At 37.9% G+C, this 18,221-nt stretch overlaps 1 protein-coding gene across 1 annotated transcript in view; it reads left to right on the forward strand.

The window, feature by feature from the left end:
- Window positions 1-2,157: 2,157 nt before the first annotated feature.
- Window positions 2,158-18,221, forward strand: part of CHD2 (chromodomain helicase DNA binding protein 2) — a 143,156-nt gene continuing 127,092 nt past the window's right edge. Inside the window, exons 1-2 of the mRNA XM_006885193.1 lie at window positions 2,158-2,655; window positions 2,991-3,121. Of these exons, the coding sequence (XP_006885255.1) occupies window positions 3,060-3,121 (62 nt within the window). The 5' untranslated portion in view covers window positions 2,158-2,655; window positions 2,991-3,059. The remainder of the gene's footprint in view (window positions 2,656-2,990; window positions 3,122-18,221) is intronic.

Below are 18,221 nucleotides of genomic sequence, written 5' to 3' on the forward strand. Positions count from 1 at the left end.
AAAGAGAATTTTTTTGATACTTGGAGAAGAAAGATGGGACATTAACATTAAGTTATAGTTTATATGTTTGGAAATTTTTGTAGTTTGTATGCTTTATGTCCTTATGAAATGTTAACTTTAATAAAATTTTTAACTTAAAAATTTCTCAGTTGATGGCTTTTTTTAAAATTTAAAAATTCCATTAAATGGTCATTTATGGAGATAACATTTTTGATCTTTACAGTTGAAGAGCAGTAAAATGTACTGAATAAAGCTGGTAAAATGGAAGTGGTGTGCTGAAAAATACTTCCTTTGTCTGTTTTCAAAGTTATGGAAATTTATTTGTTTTTAGATGGTCATTTGGTTGGGATGGCTCTTTCATGTATATTTTCTTGAAACACTTTTGGCAAAACAACTTAGCCAGTGGGTGATAATAGGCTCTTTAGTATGTTGTGAGATCTTAATGAATGCCTTTTGCTCCAAAATGTCGGAATTAATGAGTAATACAGTATTTCACTTGAAGTTACTTTGTGTTGATGGGAAAAGGCCTTGTTACCAATGCTTTTTAAGGTTATTCAGTATTGATCTGTGTATTTATACTGATACCTTCTATTGTCTTAATAGTTAAGAGAAAAATCCTGGTGATAATATGAATTAAATTGTTCTGTAGTTGGGAATTCGAAGTAGTTGAATGTCATAACATCATATTGTTTTAATGAATACCAACTTTTATTTATTGGTAATCTTTATGTTGACAGACCAAATGGATATTTACTTGAATTGTCACATTATATAGATACCAAGATATATATAATTTAGTTCAGATTTTTCTCATAATATTAATCATACTAGCCGTGGTTAACATCACATACATGTTACATACTGTGTGCGCATTATTGTTGGCAAAGCCGATGTGTTTGACCTTGGTATAGAAAAATGGAATTTTGGTTTTGGTACCAAAATATCTTTGTAAAGTATATAGGATTGAGTTGGAGGCTTGATTAATGGTTCTGTGTTTCACTTAGTTGTTGCTTTTGTTGATTACAAATCTAAAATGGAATTTCTCAAGTGAAGAAAAGACAGTCTAACATTTATTATATATTGGATAAAAGATCTTTTTGGGGTATTTATTTCATTTTATCTGTTTAGTGTAAGTATTTGGTGAATAATTAAACAAATATTTGGAATATTTATTGTAAGGAGCTATTGAATGCTTGTTTCTGGTATTAGTAATTTTGTTTTCATGGGTCTCATCGTTTTAAATCTCTTTTTACTTGTTTGATAACGTATCACATGATAGAAGCTGTTTACCAGTATTGAAATGTATAGTTAGAATTGAAGTTTGAAAATTGAGGGGCATAGTTTGAATATATGTATTACTAGTTTTGGTTGTTGAATTTCTTGGGCTTGTGATGTAAAAGTGATGTTGGTAGTGCCCATGTTCTTGAATTTGAATAATTTTGTCTTAAGTCTATATGGGAGGAAAGTATATTGTGGTTTGGGGAGTTTTTTTGTAAAGTTTCCAAGGTTTTATAATGGGTTAAAGAATTTTATGGAAGTACAGATAAAAATTGAGATTCTTGCATTAAAAACTGATTGGATTACGTTTTGCTCTGATGCATCTGAACACTAGGGAGGCGCTCTTGGGTTGTGAAAGTTACCTCTTCCAGTTGGATGGAAAATTCCCCCTTAAATTTTAATTTAATTTTAGTTTTCTACAACATAAAGAAGGCAACACTGGAATTTAATTTATGAAGTTGAGGTTTTGCTTTTGTTTAAGAACCATTTTACCCCTGGGGGGGGTAATTTTTAAAAGGATTAATACTTAAGCTAAGCTTTAGGTTCTCTAAGCATTATCCCTTTTTCAAAATGGCTTGATAAAATGCCACTTCCTGTCCAGAAAGGAAGTTATTTTAGCTCAAGGACTGAAATATTTAGCAGATCTTTAAACAAAAGGAACAAATTACATTTCTGTCTGGCTTTGAAAGGGTGTTTAAGCCAGAGGGGGCTGAGGAGCCCTCCCTCCCCTGGGGTGGTCTGGTGGGGTGGAAGGTGTGGGGGTGGGGGTCCTGGGCTGCCTGGGTGGAGGGTGTTTTTGGTGGAGATGAAGGGGTGGGTCTATGGTACATCACCTGAGTTGTGGGGTAAATGTAGAGAGTGTCAATCAAAGGCAGAGCTCTCAGAGCTGGGAAGGAGGCTCTAGATGGCGGCTGTGCCTTAGAGAGCGCGCTCTGCTCCTGCCTTTGCCTCACTTTACGCAACTTTCCCTAACTTTGAGGCAGCCTCAGGGGGCCCCCGCAGCCCCCTGCCTCTCCTAGTGGCTTGCTGGGGTCGATCCCGACCCTTTTTAGGGAGAAAAGCAGCTTTTAGGAGCTTTCTTTTCGTGCCTTGTTGGAAAGGAGCAGCCGTACTGAGCGCCCAGGTCGTTGTTTTTCCAGCTTAGAAGCCATGGCGCACCTCCATTTTTGTGCGCTCTCCTAATGAGGTTTTTTCCTTCCCGACCCGTTTTAGTATTCATTTTTGTGTGGTTTTTTTGGTGCCTTTTGGCATATTTGAGGACTATTTTACTTGTTTTTCGTTTTTTTTTAAATGGGGAATTTTGCCTTTTTTATTATTTGGGATTAGGTATTTTTCTACTAGATAGGACTCTCGCATTGGACTTACTACATGGATCAGGTAAGTTCATGATCAGTAGTGATTATTTTAAAGATTTAAAGGTTTAAGTTTGCTTTATTTTCTGTAAATACGAGAAATTTCTGGATGACGCAATAAGAGACAGATTGTTATTTGTATCCAGTATGTTACTTTGAGAAACTTTCTTTATTGATAGTGATGCTTCCCTTGCTCCGTTTTCCTTTTTTTTTTTTAAAAAAAGCCAAAAATAGAATTATATGTTTTTTCGTGCTTGCCGTTGTTATATTAGAACACTGTCATTACATCGTCAGGACTTTGTTCCTGATAAAAACCATCGTTAGAAGCCGGGACCTTACCTTTCTTTCAACTTTTGACAGTAAATACCTGGGCACAGGACTTCAAAGCAAACAGATTCCCCTTCCCCTTTAATATTTAAGAATTAAAAGATGATGAGAAATAAGGACAAAAGCCAAGAGGAGGACAGTTCGCTACACAGCAATGTATCGAGGTATGAGCTATCAACTTTCTTCCTTTTTTATTTTTTTTAGGGGGGAACCTCAGCTTACAGTGTTTACCTTGACAGGCATGGATTGCTGTCTGTCTTATTTTCAGTATTTTACTAATTTAGATTCCTTTTTTTAAAGTGTGACCTTGAGATTGCTAATATGCCACACCCTAATTTTTTGGTAGCAATTTATGGAAGTTGAGTTGTGACTTAAGGCCTTTTAGAGCAGTCAAAAGGTAAGGTACCCTTATTCAGAGGGGCCTTTCCTGTAAACTACAGTTTTTTCTGTTAATAAATTTCAGGTTTTAGGTTTTTTGTGCTGCAGAAAAATGACCTTGTCGGTTTAGCCATTGCTGCATTGCACCATTTTACATACAAGGCAAATTTTTTTCTTTGAAGAACCAGGATCCCCAAACTTGTGAGTGAAGGCCATAGAGGAGCCTTGTCGTAGTAAATTATAGTAAATAGACATTTGAGAAAGTTATATGAATGAAAAAATGTACATTTTAAAGTGAAATTGAAAAAAACCCCTTTGATGCCTCTCGGTTTATATTTTCATTTGACTATATTCCTTTGGATACACTCAACATTTTAAGATATTTTGATACAATTTATTAAAACTATTACTTGGTTACAGTTTATGTATGACATGAAGCCTTTGATTACAGAAATCCTGGAATACTGTTTTTAGATTTTTGTTTTGTGCTTGTTACTTCATTATCTTTACAATTGTATTTTTACATTTAAGACATTTTAAGGTTTGCATTTGTTTGCCTGCATTGTAGCAGTGCTTTCTGGTTGTTAGATGTATTTTATCCTTAGTTGTAGATGATTTAAAATGTATTGATTTTTATTTTAAACAGTCATTGGAATATTTTATCTTATGAAGCTTAAGTGTTTGTTCACATGATTTGTTTTGCATTTGTTGAGTACATTGTTAGTGATTAAATAATAAAGCCTCTACAATATGTTATCTCTGTATATTAATTTTTTGAAAAGTACTTTAATGCATTTCTTGATGTACCGCTTACGAATTGTAGTTTTACACATTATAAATCAATTAACAAAGATGTGATTTGTTTCATGTGATTTTTTAAAAAATTTTCTCTATACATTTTTTACTATTGGTGAATTTCAAAGTATTATACTTGGTTTATTACAAAGGTAAAGTCTTATGTTTTATTACCTTTCAAAATATTTTGATCTTTATAAAACTCAAATCTTTTGCAAATTGAATTGCCACAATTTAGAGTGCTGTCTTTTGAGCTGAACTCCTCATGAAATTTACCTATGTTAAATTTAGGACCGAGAACTTCTCGACTAATCCTAGTATCTCTAGAAAGTAAGGACCATTTGAAGAAATAGTAAACTTAGAGTTCTACTAGACACATTATTAAGGTTCAGTAACTAAAACTTAGTCCCTTGAGTATATAATTTGCATAGTCTCATGAGTTTTTTCTTTCTTATGCAAGGTTTGTGGTTAACATATGCTTTCTAATTTAAAGCCTGTTTTGGTTTTTCTTTCAATACTTGTTAGTATTCCCACCTGGAAAAATAAGTGGAAGATACAGGCATTTGCCTTCTGTCAGCGAGGTTACAAGTGAACTGAGAAGCATGTACTTGTAAATAAGTTTTGTCAGCTTATACTTTAAATCAGGTGCCTGATGAATATACAGATTTGAGGGATTCCTTTAAGAGAAAGTGGAGTTCTTGTTATAGGTTCCCAAAAATGCATACTTTAATGTATGTAATGATGACATTAGGGGGTGTTTTAATACAGTAGATTCAAGTGATTCTAGTGACATGAGATTGGGACCGTGGTGGTAACTGGGACAGGAAGGGATCTTTGGGCTGCCTGCACTGTCATCTGCACAATCATCCCCTCTCAGTGAAGGTTTGCAGCCTGAGCCCCAGGAGAGGAAATGAAGACTTTACAGGCCACTTAAACTTTGGTCTGAGAATTAATACATGGCCCGAAAGTATTGATGTATATAAAACTTAGGGACAAGTAGTTTCCCTCTTTGGGAAATTGTGCAGTAGTTAATGGAGATTATTTCAGTTTGTAATCGTGTTCTTTTTTGGTGTCCTATCCTTGATGTTAGTTTGGAAAAATTAAAAGTTGACTTTTCAAGTCCTCGTTATTACCTGAACATTTTGTATGTATATTTAAGGAGGTGCATTGTAGAAAGAAACACTGCCCCAGGTGCAGTTTGGGGATGACAGGAGTCATTGCAAGGAATGGCAGCTAGAGGAGGAATGTGGATGCAGCTGTGCACAAAGGACGCTGTGTTAGCAGTTTAACATTAGCAACGTATTAAAGCTACCCACAGGTTGTCTGCATTTGAGCCAGATTTGATTTAATAACTCGAGATATGGACAAAATCATGCTTTGTGTCAGCCAGTTAGCACTTACTCTACAAGGCTGCGGTGATAAGAAATGGCATATGCAGTGGCTTTTGGACTGGAACAGGCAGTTTTAACCGGCAGCCATCTTACGAGTCTTAATTCTTAAAAAATCGGAATTTTTGAGAGACCTGAAAAGGAATGGAAACTTGAAGTGCCACCAAGCCTTTCTTCCTCACCCCTTTGGTTCCCTTGTGCAGAAATAGAGGACAGCTCGGTAGTGAGTGCAGGCATTGTTGTGCGAGCCCCTGGCATCTTGGTGCAGGTCCAGCTCAGTAACAAAATGGCTGTTCCTTTGTGCCGCAGAGCTGACAGACATACTGCATTGCACTGTGTACTCGCCAAACAGCAGGAAGTTGTCGTTCAGAGTTCAAAGGCCGGCCGGCGCTGGCGCCGGGCGCTGATTGGCTGTGCGCGCTTGGTAACAGCCGGGTCAACAACGGCGTCTGTTGGGCGGGCTCAACCCGTGACGTGGATCGCCGGCGGGAGGGGCGAACGTGGTGACGTCGGGCCGCGTGCGCAGATTGGCTGCAGCCTCAGGGTCTAGCCCCCGTCGTGGGGCGTTAGGGAGGAAGAAGTAGAGATTCGCGACCCGTGTTGGGGGTGGGGAGGGCGTGGGAGGAGGAAGAAGAGGTTAGGGAGCGGAGGAGTGGGAAGGGCGGAAGTTGGAAGGAGGTTAGGGAGAGGAGGGGCGGGGCGGGCCGGAGGGGTGGAAGGCGGTGTCACGTCGTGAGCAGAGAACCGGTCGCTTCCGGGCCATTCTCGCTCGGGGCGGTTCCATCCGCCCTGGGTTTTGCGGCTGGATCCGCTGCTGTGTCTGGTGTACTCGCCACGTTCCTAGAAGTGTGTTCTTAGAATTGCCTTTTGGCTTGGACGAGAAAATGCTAATCGCTAATTAGAAACTTTCAAATGGAAAACAAACTTTGAAATTTTCACTGTCTTGGGTTAGCCCAGCATTCCCACCCCTCTCCCCCGGTCCTTGTGTGAAAAATAGCTAACCAAGTGTAACCAGAAGAGTTTTAATTGAAGCGTTGTGGGTATTAACAGCTGCGTTCACATACATAACTTATAAGTAAAAGGAAAATTATTTGAATTTGCCCCTGTCCGTCTATTTCCTGTCCTGCATTTTCTGAATTGGCGTTGTCAGTATGTGCTAACGGGCTTGTTTTTATAATTCACAGCGAAGTAGTAGTGAAGTAGAAAATAGGATTTAACCTCGTTTTATATAAAATACTAGGCCATTTAAAAAACCATATGAAGTGTTACATAAACAAGGTAGTTTTCACTTTAATGTTGTTAGGTGCCATTGAGTAGGACTAGGAGCAAATGGGAACCTTCCCAGGCGCTGAGCTATCCACACAGACTAAAAAGGAACCCTTTGTTATGGTCACTGTCATTCATCTTGTTGAGGAAATTCCCATGTTTCTGACCCGTAGTTTTAGTTGTTAAAACAGGTGTTACAAGTTTTAATGGTACTTGCTAATGTATAAACAATTTTTCTAAAACTTGAGTCATAGTGGTGTCTGCAAATCTTGGGAAACGTGTTTTTCCAAACCCCCCGCGGGACTGTTGGTGGCCTCTTACTGCGTGCCTTAGGTATTGCAGCACAACTGTTTACCACTAGGCCATCAGTTTGTTTACTAATAATTATTTTGTAACTCATTCACTGTAATTAAACAAGAAGCCTTAAAAACACAAAGAAAAGGCTCAACTAATAGACTTTCCTCTTGGTTTCGTTTTTTGTTTTAGAAAATGTTTTTCGGAGTCACAAATGAATAATCTGTCATGAAGTAAGTCATAGTTCAAGATTGTTAATTGTATTAAAAGATGCCACAGTGAGCTCAAATGTGTCAGATTATAGGACTGGCACATGTAGGACAGGGTTCATGATAAGCTTTTCGTAGAATGGCTATGGAGTCATACTCAACCACACCTAATAACAACTACTTCAGAATTGATGGACAGCTTCCAAATGTTGGTCGAGATATTTCTTGGACATGTCCCAGAGCAGAAAGATAAATACATAGCAGTACTTGGTTTTACAGGTTTGCATAGTTTTGATGCTTTTTATAAGTTATTTGGATAGTGTATGGAAACTTGAAATAGTAAGTGAAATTTTCAGTGTTTTATAGAAGTAGATTTTCAGAAATTATTCATCTTGGTGATTAGTGTAGTTTGGAATTTAATCCTTCATGGGAATTCATCTCTAGTGACACAATTTTGTCTTTTAAATGCATTTACAAGAACAAAGATGATAATTCTGAATGACTAAAGTGTTACTCTCTCCTGGCCCTAATTAATAGTGGGACAGTCAGGTTTTCAGCATTTGCAGTCTGTTTCAGATTGGATAGAAAAGAATCTAAAGTGAAGGTATTGTAGTTTGAAATTCTTTTACCTCACCTTTTTTATTTATGAAAGAATTGCTTGTAATCTACTTGGATCCAATTACTTTTTAAGAATTAGTGTTTATTAGGTCTATTCAATAAGTCGTGTGAATTTTTCTCTTGCATAAAGAATGACATTTGGATCTTCTTGTTTAAAAGCTGCAGCTTCCAGTTCATGATCTTTATAAACTATACTTGGATATAAATATATTTAGTTGTAAAAATTGTAAGAAGTTACAACTTGAAAGTTGAATATGTATAGTTGAGTTTCACACTTGGCAGTATCAGAAATGCAAGGATTTGAGATTCAGTTTACTACCTGCAGACAACGTGTGCTGCCCTCCCACTCTGGCAAATGCCTGACATATTGGAGTGTGAGTTCCTGAAGCCACTTGGGATTTTCAGATTCAGAGTTTTTCCATAAAACCTGTTGCCTAAAACTGTGCCTGTCACGAATGACTGCACTTACATGAGATATAGTATTTTGCTCGACATACCTTTTTGTAGGTGTCATTAATCCTCCCCTCCCCCAAAAACAAATCATCCAGTTGAAAATCAGTATCTTTATTGGGGGTAGGAATGTTTCCTTAAAGATAGTTTTGTTGATTTTTAAAGGCATATGTAATATACATACAGCAGTATTCAAATCTTATTTGCTGCCTTCTAGCCTTACAAAACATTAAGTTCAGTGTTATCTTAGCAGTATTGCGAATTACTACTAATTAGAATTTTTTTGTTACTAATGGAAAGTCACAACGTCATCAGATTGTCAAGACGCTGAGCATCTGTTGTGTGCATTTTGATTCAGGAAGGAGTTCGGCGCAATGTTAGGGAACATTGCTGTGATCTTTCATTCTAGTCTGTCTCCAATTTAAGTGATGTGGCAAGATTAGAAGCAGATAACTCCCTGAAAGACTGAATAAGACTGGTTTATGAAGGAAGAGACAAAAGGAACATTTTAAACTGACCCTGCTCTCTAATTATGGAGAATGGTGTCGGTCATTCATCTTAACTCATTGCTGTTGTGTGGGAATCCACTCACAGCTGACCCTCCACTGGTTTTTAGAGACTATAAATTGCATGGGAGGAGAGTGTCCCTCCTTGTCCTGTGGAGCAGCTGGTGAATGCAGACCACCTGCCCTTAAGACAGGGCAACTACTTACTCATTCTTACTTTTTTTTTTTTTTTTTTTTAATTTCAGCTGCTTTTCATCAGTTGTATTTCATATTGAAAATACTTGCATTTGGAAGAGTCTCCGTATCTGGGGGGAAAATGTGTTCCCTCTGATTTTGAAGAAGACTGCAGGGCCCTGGCTCAGGCAGCTTTTTAAGGATAGTCTTAACTTTAGTTGTGGACTCAATTCTAATGAGGTTCAGTCCTTGTCATCTGTTAACATTTAATTCTTTCTGTACCTTTCCAAGAGTATGGCACCAGCTCAGCTTTTACTTTAGTATTAGAAAGTTTTTTTCGCGTTTTTTTTAAATGATTTTTTAAAATTTTCATGAAAATTTACAGAGACTTTGGATTTCCATGCATTCATTGTTGCACTTTCTCCCTGCCCACCCCTCCTCCCCCCACTCTTCTCTTTGAAAAGTTAGAGTTCCCCCGGTTGTTTTACAGTCCCTCCTCCCAGGGCCACTAGTATTGGAAAGTTTTGATTTCTGGTTTAGACCAGGGAAGAATTAATTGTTGGCCTTTCAGTTTTACCATTTACAAAATGTGGCTGTTTATTGGGTGATAAAAATTAGATTGACTTAAAGCCCAAAGAACTTGATTCATTGACAATTCTCAGTGTAAGTGACAGTGCTCTATCGCTGTTGCTTCATGTTGCTCCCTTGGCCCTGCAGCATTCAGCCCCTCTGCAACAGCCAGATGGTTTCTGAGCGCTGGGGGTGGGAATGGGAGGGGTGGGGGCTGGTGGTGTAGCTTGCAAGAGAGTCTCTTTGGGCCTGTTAGAAAAGACATTTGTTAGAATGATTTTCAGAGGCAAGGCTCCGTTAAGTTGAATGAATCCTAGGTGTTAGGCAGTTACCAACCATTTATAGAATAGGTTTATTAGGGGTTTATTTTTTTTCTTTTCTGTGAAGTGGCAAGATAGGAGCTTTTGGGGACTAGCTGTTCCTGGATTGGAACCATTTCTTGTCACAGCTCTCCTCTTAGCTGTGATCCATCACTTTTGCTCTCTGGAACTGCTAATTATTGTCATGTTACGCTAGCTTGCCTCTCCTCCAGTTATGGGAGTTCCAGTTTAATAGTGGAAGGTTTTTCCCATGGTGCAGTGCTGCTTAGATATGAATGTATTCATGATAATGTTTACCACCAATTACCTTATTGATTGTAGTTTATTTTTTTCTAGTTATGGATATGTTCTTATTATGGACATATAGAGCTTAATTTAAGTGGTTGTTTCTTATTTTAAATTCATTGTAATGAAAGTTTACAGAGACTTTGGATTTCCATTCATTCATTGTTGCACTTTTCTCCCTGCCCAACCTCCCTCCCAGTTCGTTCTTTTTGAAAAATAAAAGAAAAATTCTTTCATTTTTTTACAATCCCTCCCCCAAGTCCACTCCACTGTGCAACTTTTGTTCTGGACTCCTTTCATGACAATAATACCTAATCATATATCCCTTTTAAATAGTTCTCTCCCTCATCTGTTTCAATGCAGTATACATAATTATCCCATCTTTCTCAGTCTTCCCCCAACCCTGATGTCAGTCTCATTTTACAGCAGTGGCACCATGCAGTATTTGTCCTTTTGTGATTGAGATAGATCACTTACCATAATGTCCTCCAGGCTCACCCATTTTGTGTATTTCATGAGTTCCTTGTTTTTCAGTACAACGTAGTATTCCATTGTGTGAATATACCACAGCTTCTCTATCCATTCATTTGTTGCTGGGCTTTCAGGTTGTTTACAACTCTTCGCAATTGTGAACAAAGCTGCGATAAACATGAGTGTGCGTATATCTGCTTGGGTGATGGTTATGGTTTCTTTGTGGTATATTCCCAGTAGTGAAATTGCTGGGTTAAATGGTATTTCTAACTTTTTGAGAAAACATCATACTGCCTTCCATAGTGGTTGCACCATTTTACACTCCCACCAACAGTGGATAAGGATTCCAGTTTCTTCACAACATTGCCGGCAATTGTTGTTTGCTGTTCTGTTATGTTACATTTTGTTGTTACTGTGGTGAGGTGATAGAGTTCTTTTGTGTAGTTTACTTTCAATAATAAGTCCTCACCACAGCATTTACTTGAATATAATGCCTACATCTCGTATTTCCATTAGAACTATGGGAGTGTATGTTTTTTATTGCCTTCATTACCTTTCAGTTTTTGATTGGAGGGCCAGTTCTAGATTTTATTAGGTCTGGAGAACATCTAACAGAACCAGTACTTACCCTGCCCCTGAGATGTGATTGTGTGTGTGTTCATGGATTGTGTAATCTTCTGATGGAATACTTGATCATATGTGCTTGTTCATTCTCTCCTTTCCTTTTGGGGTTGACACTTAATAAATTGAAGGTGAGGATGAATAGGAGAAAGAATACAGATAGCTGATGGAATAGTTTTTGTAATAAATGTCAAGCCATTTCCAGCTCTGGGCACTCCTGCTCTGATGGATTTTTTTTTTTTTTACCTCAGAATTACTGAATTTCTGAACTCTCCTTGTCCTTATCTCCAATAACTTTAAGGTCTAGTGCTTAACTTTCATATACTTCCAAAAGCTTACATTCCGGATTTTGAATGAAGTTTTATTGTGTTCAGACTTTTTTTCTTTGTTGACTAATGGAAATTCAGCAGTGGGCATGGCTGTGCAGTCAGGGTGTGGTGATGTTGGGTTTTTTCCCAGATCTTGTCAGTCATTGGTTAGTGTGAATTGTAGTCAGCATTTTTGGACTTTTTACTAAGAAGGTAGAGTACGAAAATGAATCTGGGGAATGTTTCATTGATATGGGTTATTTCCAAATCTAGCAGTGTCTTTTATCTTTGAAATTTTTCGCGATGGGAAATTTTAAGTTCTGTGAATATGCAAAAAAATACAAAATAAGTTTACACTTACAGAGTACTCCCAGGTTTAAGGATATTTAATTACTGTGAGGATCACTATAGCAGGAATGTGCTTAATCTATACAGATTTACTCTCATGAAACACACCATCCCTGGTCCACCAGAACTCTTTCTTGGTGGGTCTGCCTACACTCTAGTATGCCCAGGTCTTTTGTTCCATATTTGGATACAGTTAACAAGCACTAGTAGATACTTCTCATTTGGTTTTTCTGGTTGTGTTTGTGTTTTTGAAAAAAGTCAATAGGTAATTCTGTTTCACTGAAAATGAAGTTGAATGCTTTGAAAACATTCAGTACAATAATAAGGGATCTCTGGTGGCTTTATGTGTTGTTGAATTGCCTGTAACTCATAGCAATCCTATGTACAGCAGCTCTGAACCTTGCCCTGTCCTGAGCCATTCTCACTAATTCCAACACACTAACCCCCATTACCCCAGTTATTCTTATCAATCCATCTCATTGTGGGTCTTCCTCTCCTGCGCTGTCCCTCCACGAGCATGCCCTCCAAGGACCAGTCTTTCCTGGCCATGTGCCCAAAGTATGTGAGACAGAGCTTCAAAACTTAGCCTCCAAGGAGAAATTTGATTTCACCCTTTCCAAAACAGACCTATTTGTTTTCATGACATGTATTTTCAAGACTCTTCTCCAGCTCTACAATTCAAAGGAATTTATTCTTCTATCATCCTTCGTCATTGTCCAGCTCTCTGATGCATAGCATGTAATTGTGAAGACCTGGCCTGAATCAGGCGTACCATAGTCTCTAGACTGACATCATTGCTTCTCAATACTCTGGAAAAGTCCCTGGCAGCATATTTTCCCAATGCAGTGCATCTTTTTATTTAGTAACTCTTGGTGCCAAGAGTGTTGTTTGTGGAGCCGGGCAAGCTGTAATTGTTAGGAGCCCAGTTTCTTCTCCATCTATCATGGTGGTGTCTATTGGCCCAGTGGTGAGAATCTTTGTTTTCTTAATGTTGAGTTTCCGTCCATATTGACAACTATAGTCCTTGACCTTCTGCAGCAAGTGCTTCAGGTCCTCCGTTTCAGTCAGCAAGGCTGTCAACTACATAGGATAGGTTATTGATGAGTCTTCCTCCAATCCTGATGTCACATTCGTCCTCCTAAAGCCCTGCTTAATAAATAATCTGCCTATAGATTCAAAGGTATGGAGACAGGATGCATCCCTGACACACTCCATTCCTGATTTTGAACCATGCAGTGTTTCCTTGCTCCCTTCTGCGGACTGCTTCCTGGGCCAAGTACAGGTTTTACAAAAGCAATCACGTTCTGGGATTCCCATTTTCCTCAAGGTTAGCCACAATTTGTTGTGATCCACAGAGTCAGATGCCTTTGCATAGTCAATGAAGCACAGATAGATATTCTCCTGGTATTCTGCATTCTGCCAAGATCCGTCTGACATTGGCGATAGTGTCTCTAGTGCCATGACCCCTTCTAAACCCAGCTTGTATTTCGTGTAGTGCTTTGTCAGTGTACAGTTCCAGTTGTTTCTGGACAATCTTCAGCAGGATTTTGTTAGTGTGTGATATTAGGGATATTGTTCGATAATTTCCACACTGTTGGATCACTTATTTTTGGAATGGGAATACATATGGATCTCTTCCAGTCAGCTGTCCAAGTGGTTATCTTCCTGATTTCTTGGCACAAGTTGGTGAGCACATCCAGGACAGCATCTATTTGTTGAAATATATCAATTGATATTCCATCAATTCCTGGGGCTTTATTTTTTGCCAAGTCCTTCAGAGCCGCCTGAACTTCCTCCTCTTGATCATAGGCTATTTCTTGAAATACTTTTGTGTCAGCCAATTCTTATTGTTACAATGACTCTGTATACTCCTTAAATCTTTAATGCTTCCCCACTCATTCAGTATTCTGCCCATAGCTTCCTTAAGCATTGCAATTTGCGACTTGAATTTGAACTTTAGTTCTTTCATCTTAAGAAATGCTTAGTGAGTTTGGCTCTTTTGATTTTCTGACTCCAGCTCCTTGCACATTTCATTATAATACTTTGCCTTATCTTCCCGAGCTGCCCTTTGAAATTTTCTATTCAGCTCCTTAACTTCTTGATTTCTTTCCTTTGTTTTGGCTTCTCAGCACTCTAGTGCAATGTTCAAAATATCTTCTGACATCCATTTTGGTCTTCTTCGTTATGACCTTTTTTTGCATTCTTCATGGAGGATATTCTTGATATCTTCCTAGAGCTCATCTGGTCTTTGTTCATTAGTGTTCAAGGCCTCAGACCTGTTCCTGCTTGTTTTTTAAATTCGGCAGGGGGGGGGATGGGGGGGATAGACTTAAGATCAAATTTTGATTCTTGTGGGTTTGCTTTAACCTTCTTTAGCTTTTAATTTGAACTTGGCATATAAATAGTTGATGGTTTGTTCCTCAATCAGTAGGTGGCCTAGTTTTCACTGCTGATAATGAACTTCTCCAATGATTCCTTCCACAGATGTAATCAGTTTGATTCCTGAGCATACTATCAGGTGAAATCCATGTGTATAGCCTGTGTTTCTGTTTCTTATAAAACCTTTAAAATAGCCCCTTAAGTGATTCATATGGGGGTGGGTAGGTAGGTAGGTAGGTAGGTAGGTGGGTGGGTGCTAGAGACCTCAGGAGACTTCAGGCTTGAAAAGTTTCATGTCTGTTGCTACACATGCATTTTAGATTTTGTTAAGTTTATGAGAATTATGATGTGCTTTTATTTATTTTTGTTATAAACTTGATTCCCAAACAGGACTTTCACATCAGGAATAATTTGGAGATTTTTTTTTACACCAGTCGCATACCTGATTGAATTTAAAGGATTAAATGTGGATTGAAGTAAGGGAACAGATTGAAATTTTCAGAAGCACCACAAGTGGGTTACATAGGTGGGATTGGGAACAGTTGTTTTATGACATACATGGCTTCTAGGAAATAATTTATTGTAGTTAAGGTGCATCTTTTTTTTTTAAAAAAATTATACTGGTTTATTTACAAAGTTCATATACATTGATTTTCACGGTGGATCATCCCATTTCCTTCGCCCCCTCCACCCATCAAATTGTGCGACCCTGTGAGTAACACCCCACCCCACCACCCCCTGGATACAGATTATTTGACATCAGATGTATTGCTAGTAAGTTGAGGGACAAGGTGTAGGTCATGTTCTTGACGTGTTACATTTCTTTTGCTTGATTACACAACAACAAAACACTCCCAAACTCCTGTACTCTATGAATTAGCTTTATATTTATACTGATAGACATTTAAGTCCCCGCATTTACTTGCTGAGAACCACCTGGGTGCTTGTTAAACATATTTCCAGGTCTTTTGCTTAGAAATTTGAGTGCAGTAGTTCTAAAGTAATGTCCAAGAATCTGATTAATGATGTTATCTCATGGCTAAATTGGGAATTAAGGGCCAGTAGGATTTGAGCCCCTCTGTTCTTTCAGCTGTAGGATATTGGGCAAGAACGTCTCTTAGCCTCAGTTATTTTTAAAATGAGAGCAAGTATAGTGCTTGTTTTTTGCCTTTGAGAGAGTTAAGGAAATACTGTTTCTGAAACAGTGAATTTCCAGTGCTGACCGTTTTGCTCTGCAGGATACATTTGGCAGTGTCTGGAGACAGAGCTACTGGCATAGGTTTGGTGTAGGTGGGGGATGCTGGGAAAATCCTGCAGTACACAGGACAGGCCTCTGGACAAAGCAGCACCTGCTGTAAAGTATTGGTAGTGACAGATTGAGGAATCACAGTGAAAACCTTTAACACAGGCTGCATTTTGCTTTGTTCCTGAGAAAGCTGTAGAAAATCACAGATCCTAGAAAGTTGAATGATCTTTCCTGTTGTGGTTTTTTTGTTTGTTTTATGGCCTGTTGCTACGGGGACCTCATGGCACAATGGGCACAAGTTCCACATTTACTGTGGAAGCCTTTCCAAATCTCCTTTGAACTTTGGTGTTGTTAAAGGTACTATCCAAACAATTAAATTTTAGCCTAAATGTTACATAATAAGAAAAGATGAGAGAGACTTCAAAGGGCTAAGTGATATCATAGCCCTGGTTAGTCTTTCCAAGCCTCAGGATTCTAAATGGATATAATAAATATTTCTTTATGCTAGATTAATCTATATTTGTTAATGAATTTTAGGGAGAGGTGTTCACAGCTTGCTGATTTACAAAGTTTTTATGTTCTTAGTAAGTAGAAAGCTTACCATGGGATTTGTATAATGTCTAGCACTATGTCGGGTTCTGATTGGGTTGTTATTTGTGACATGGCTTTTGAGGCTTGGCTTGTGGTAATTCAGTTTGTTAATGATACATCTCCTCTTGGATACCATTTGCTCTTCGTGCTTTGTAAATCATGTAAAATGACTCCAAGGTTAATTGGTTATTGAAGAACGAAAGTAGAGTGCTAAGGTGACTGTTGTCTGGCTTTAGTTGAGAACGTTTACGTGCTTAAGTGTAAGTTTTTCATTCCTTAAGCTTTCTTAATTTGAATGTATTGATGGTATTTAGCCTGAAATGAAAAGCAACATTTAGTATACATGTATGTTTTTGTGGGTGAGGGTTTAGTGTTGCCAGATAATTTATTGAGAAAATAAAACCTTATTTTACATCTTCTCCCTATTATTACTTTCACAGCCTTGGTATGCAAAAATGTTGACATTTTAAAAACTTGCACACACAGCTCATGTAATATTTTTTTTTGTTTTAAAATTTATGCAGATGGAAGTTTGTTTTGCTGCTGCCTAAAACTGTATAAATGATTATATCCATATAACATTTGACCATTTGTTTGAGATGCTTGTGTTGATGTGTATGGATGGGATTTATCTTTAGTGTAACTGCTGTATAGGCATACCTCAGAGGTTTCAGACCATCATATTAAAGCTGTTACCACAGTAAAATGAGTCCTGAATTTTTTTTTTTGTTTCCCAGGCATATAAAAATTCTGTTTATATTATACTTTAATCTTTAAAGTGTGCAATAAAGAGCATTATGAAAACAGCTGAAATACTGCACAATTATAAAAATGTGACACATGAAATGAGCACATACTGTTAATGATACTGATAGACTTTCTGGGTGCAAGGTTATCACAAACCTTCAATTTGTGAAATTGTGGAGCACAATAAAGCAAAGTGCAGTATGCCTGCATTTAATTGAGTACTAGTATTTTATATTTTTTCCTTAAATTTATTATTAATTTCAATGAAAATTTACAGAGAATTTGGATTTCCATTCATTCATTGTTGCACTTTTCTCCCCTCCTAACCCTCCACCTAGTACACTACCCCTCTTGGAAAAAGAAAAGAAAAATTCTTTCATTGTTTTACAATCCCTCCCTGTATTTTCTTTTATGTATCCTTAGATGGACTTCTAGATTATTTCCCATTCTGTTCATTGTACTAAGCAAAGCTCTGGATATTTTTGTACTTCTGCACAGCTTTGAGATTTTGTCTAGGGTTAAATTTATTTCAGATTGACTTGCAGGATTCATATTTTGAAATTTCGTAGACAAATGCTAAATTCTTCCAAAAGTGACATATGAACATGGAGTATGTATGGGGTGGTATTAACAGTTAATACATATTCACATGTGCAAGATGCTACTGATTCCAGTCCACCCACAGAGAGTGTGGAGGAACTTTTGGCGGTGTTAAGAGAGTCTGGCCATTAAAAACTTGCAGAGCTCTGTGGTCCCCCCCCCGGATTGCCAGGAATCAAATTAATATTTGGTTATATTAGCTTTCTTTCTCTTATTTCTTTACATTATTAATATTCAAAACTCACCATGCTGATCCTGTGTCGACCTGTAGTGGACCTCCATGGGCTTTCAGGGATGGTGGGTGGCACGGGAAGGGTGCCCATCCTCCCAGGAGCAGCTGGTGGACTCTGGTTGACAGAAGAGCACCACTTTTTGGGTTAGTAGTTCAAATACCTTACTTCAATGCTTGCAAGGTAAAAGAGTATAAAGTCTTGTTAAAACATACAATTTCCCAGAGAAGTGTACATAAATTTGTCATTCCATTTCTGTGAATTGGCATGCTTTTTTTGGTCCACATTTGGGTTGGATTTTTCTTTGATCAGTAATTATTCATGTCATATGTATAAATCCGTTGTTATTTGTACATGTTTTTTTTTTTAAAATTATTAAATTTTACTAGTTTCAATGAACATTCACAGGAATTCTGGGCTTTGACTCCTTCATTGCCCCACCATTCTCTCCACCCTCCTCCCCAGTTTTT

This window comes from Elephantulus edwardii, unplaced genomic scaffold, assembly GCF_000299155.1.
Source record: "Elephantulus edwardii isolate Elephantulus edwardi_28Jun2011 unplaced genomic scaffold, EleEdw1.0 scaffold00041, whole genome shotgun sequence".
Taxonomy (NCBI): Eukaryota; Metazoa; Chordata; class Mammalia; order Macroscelidea; family Macroscelididae; genus Elephantulus; species Elephantulus edwardii.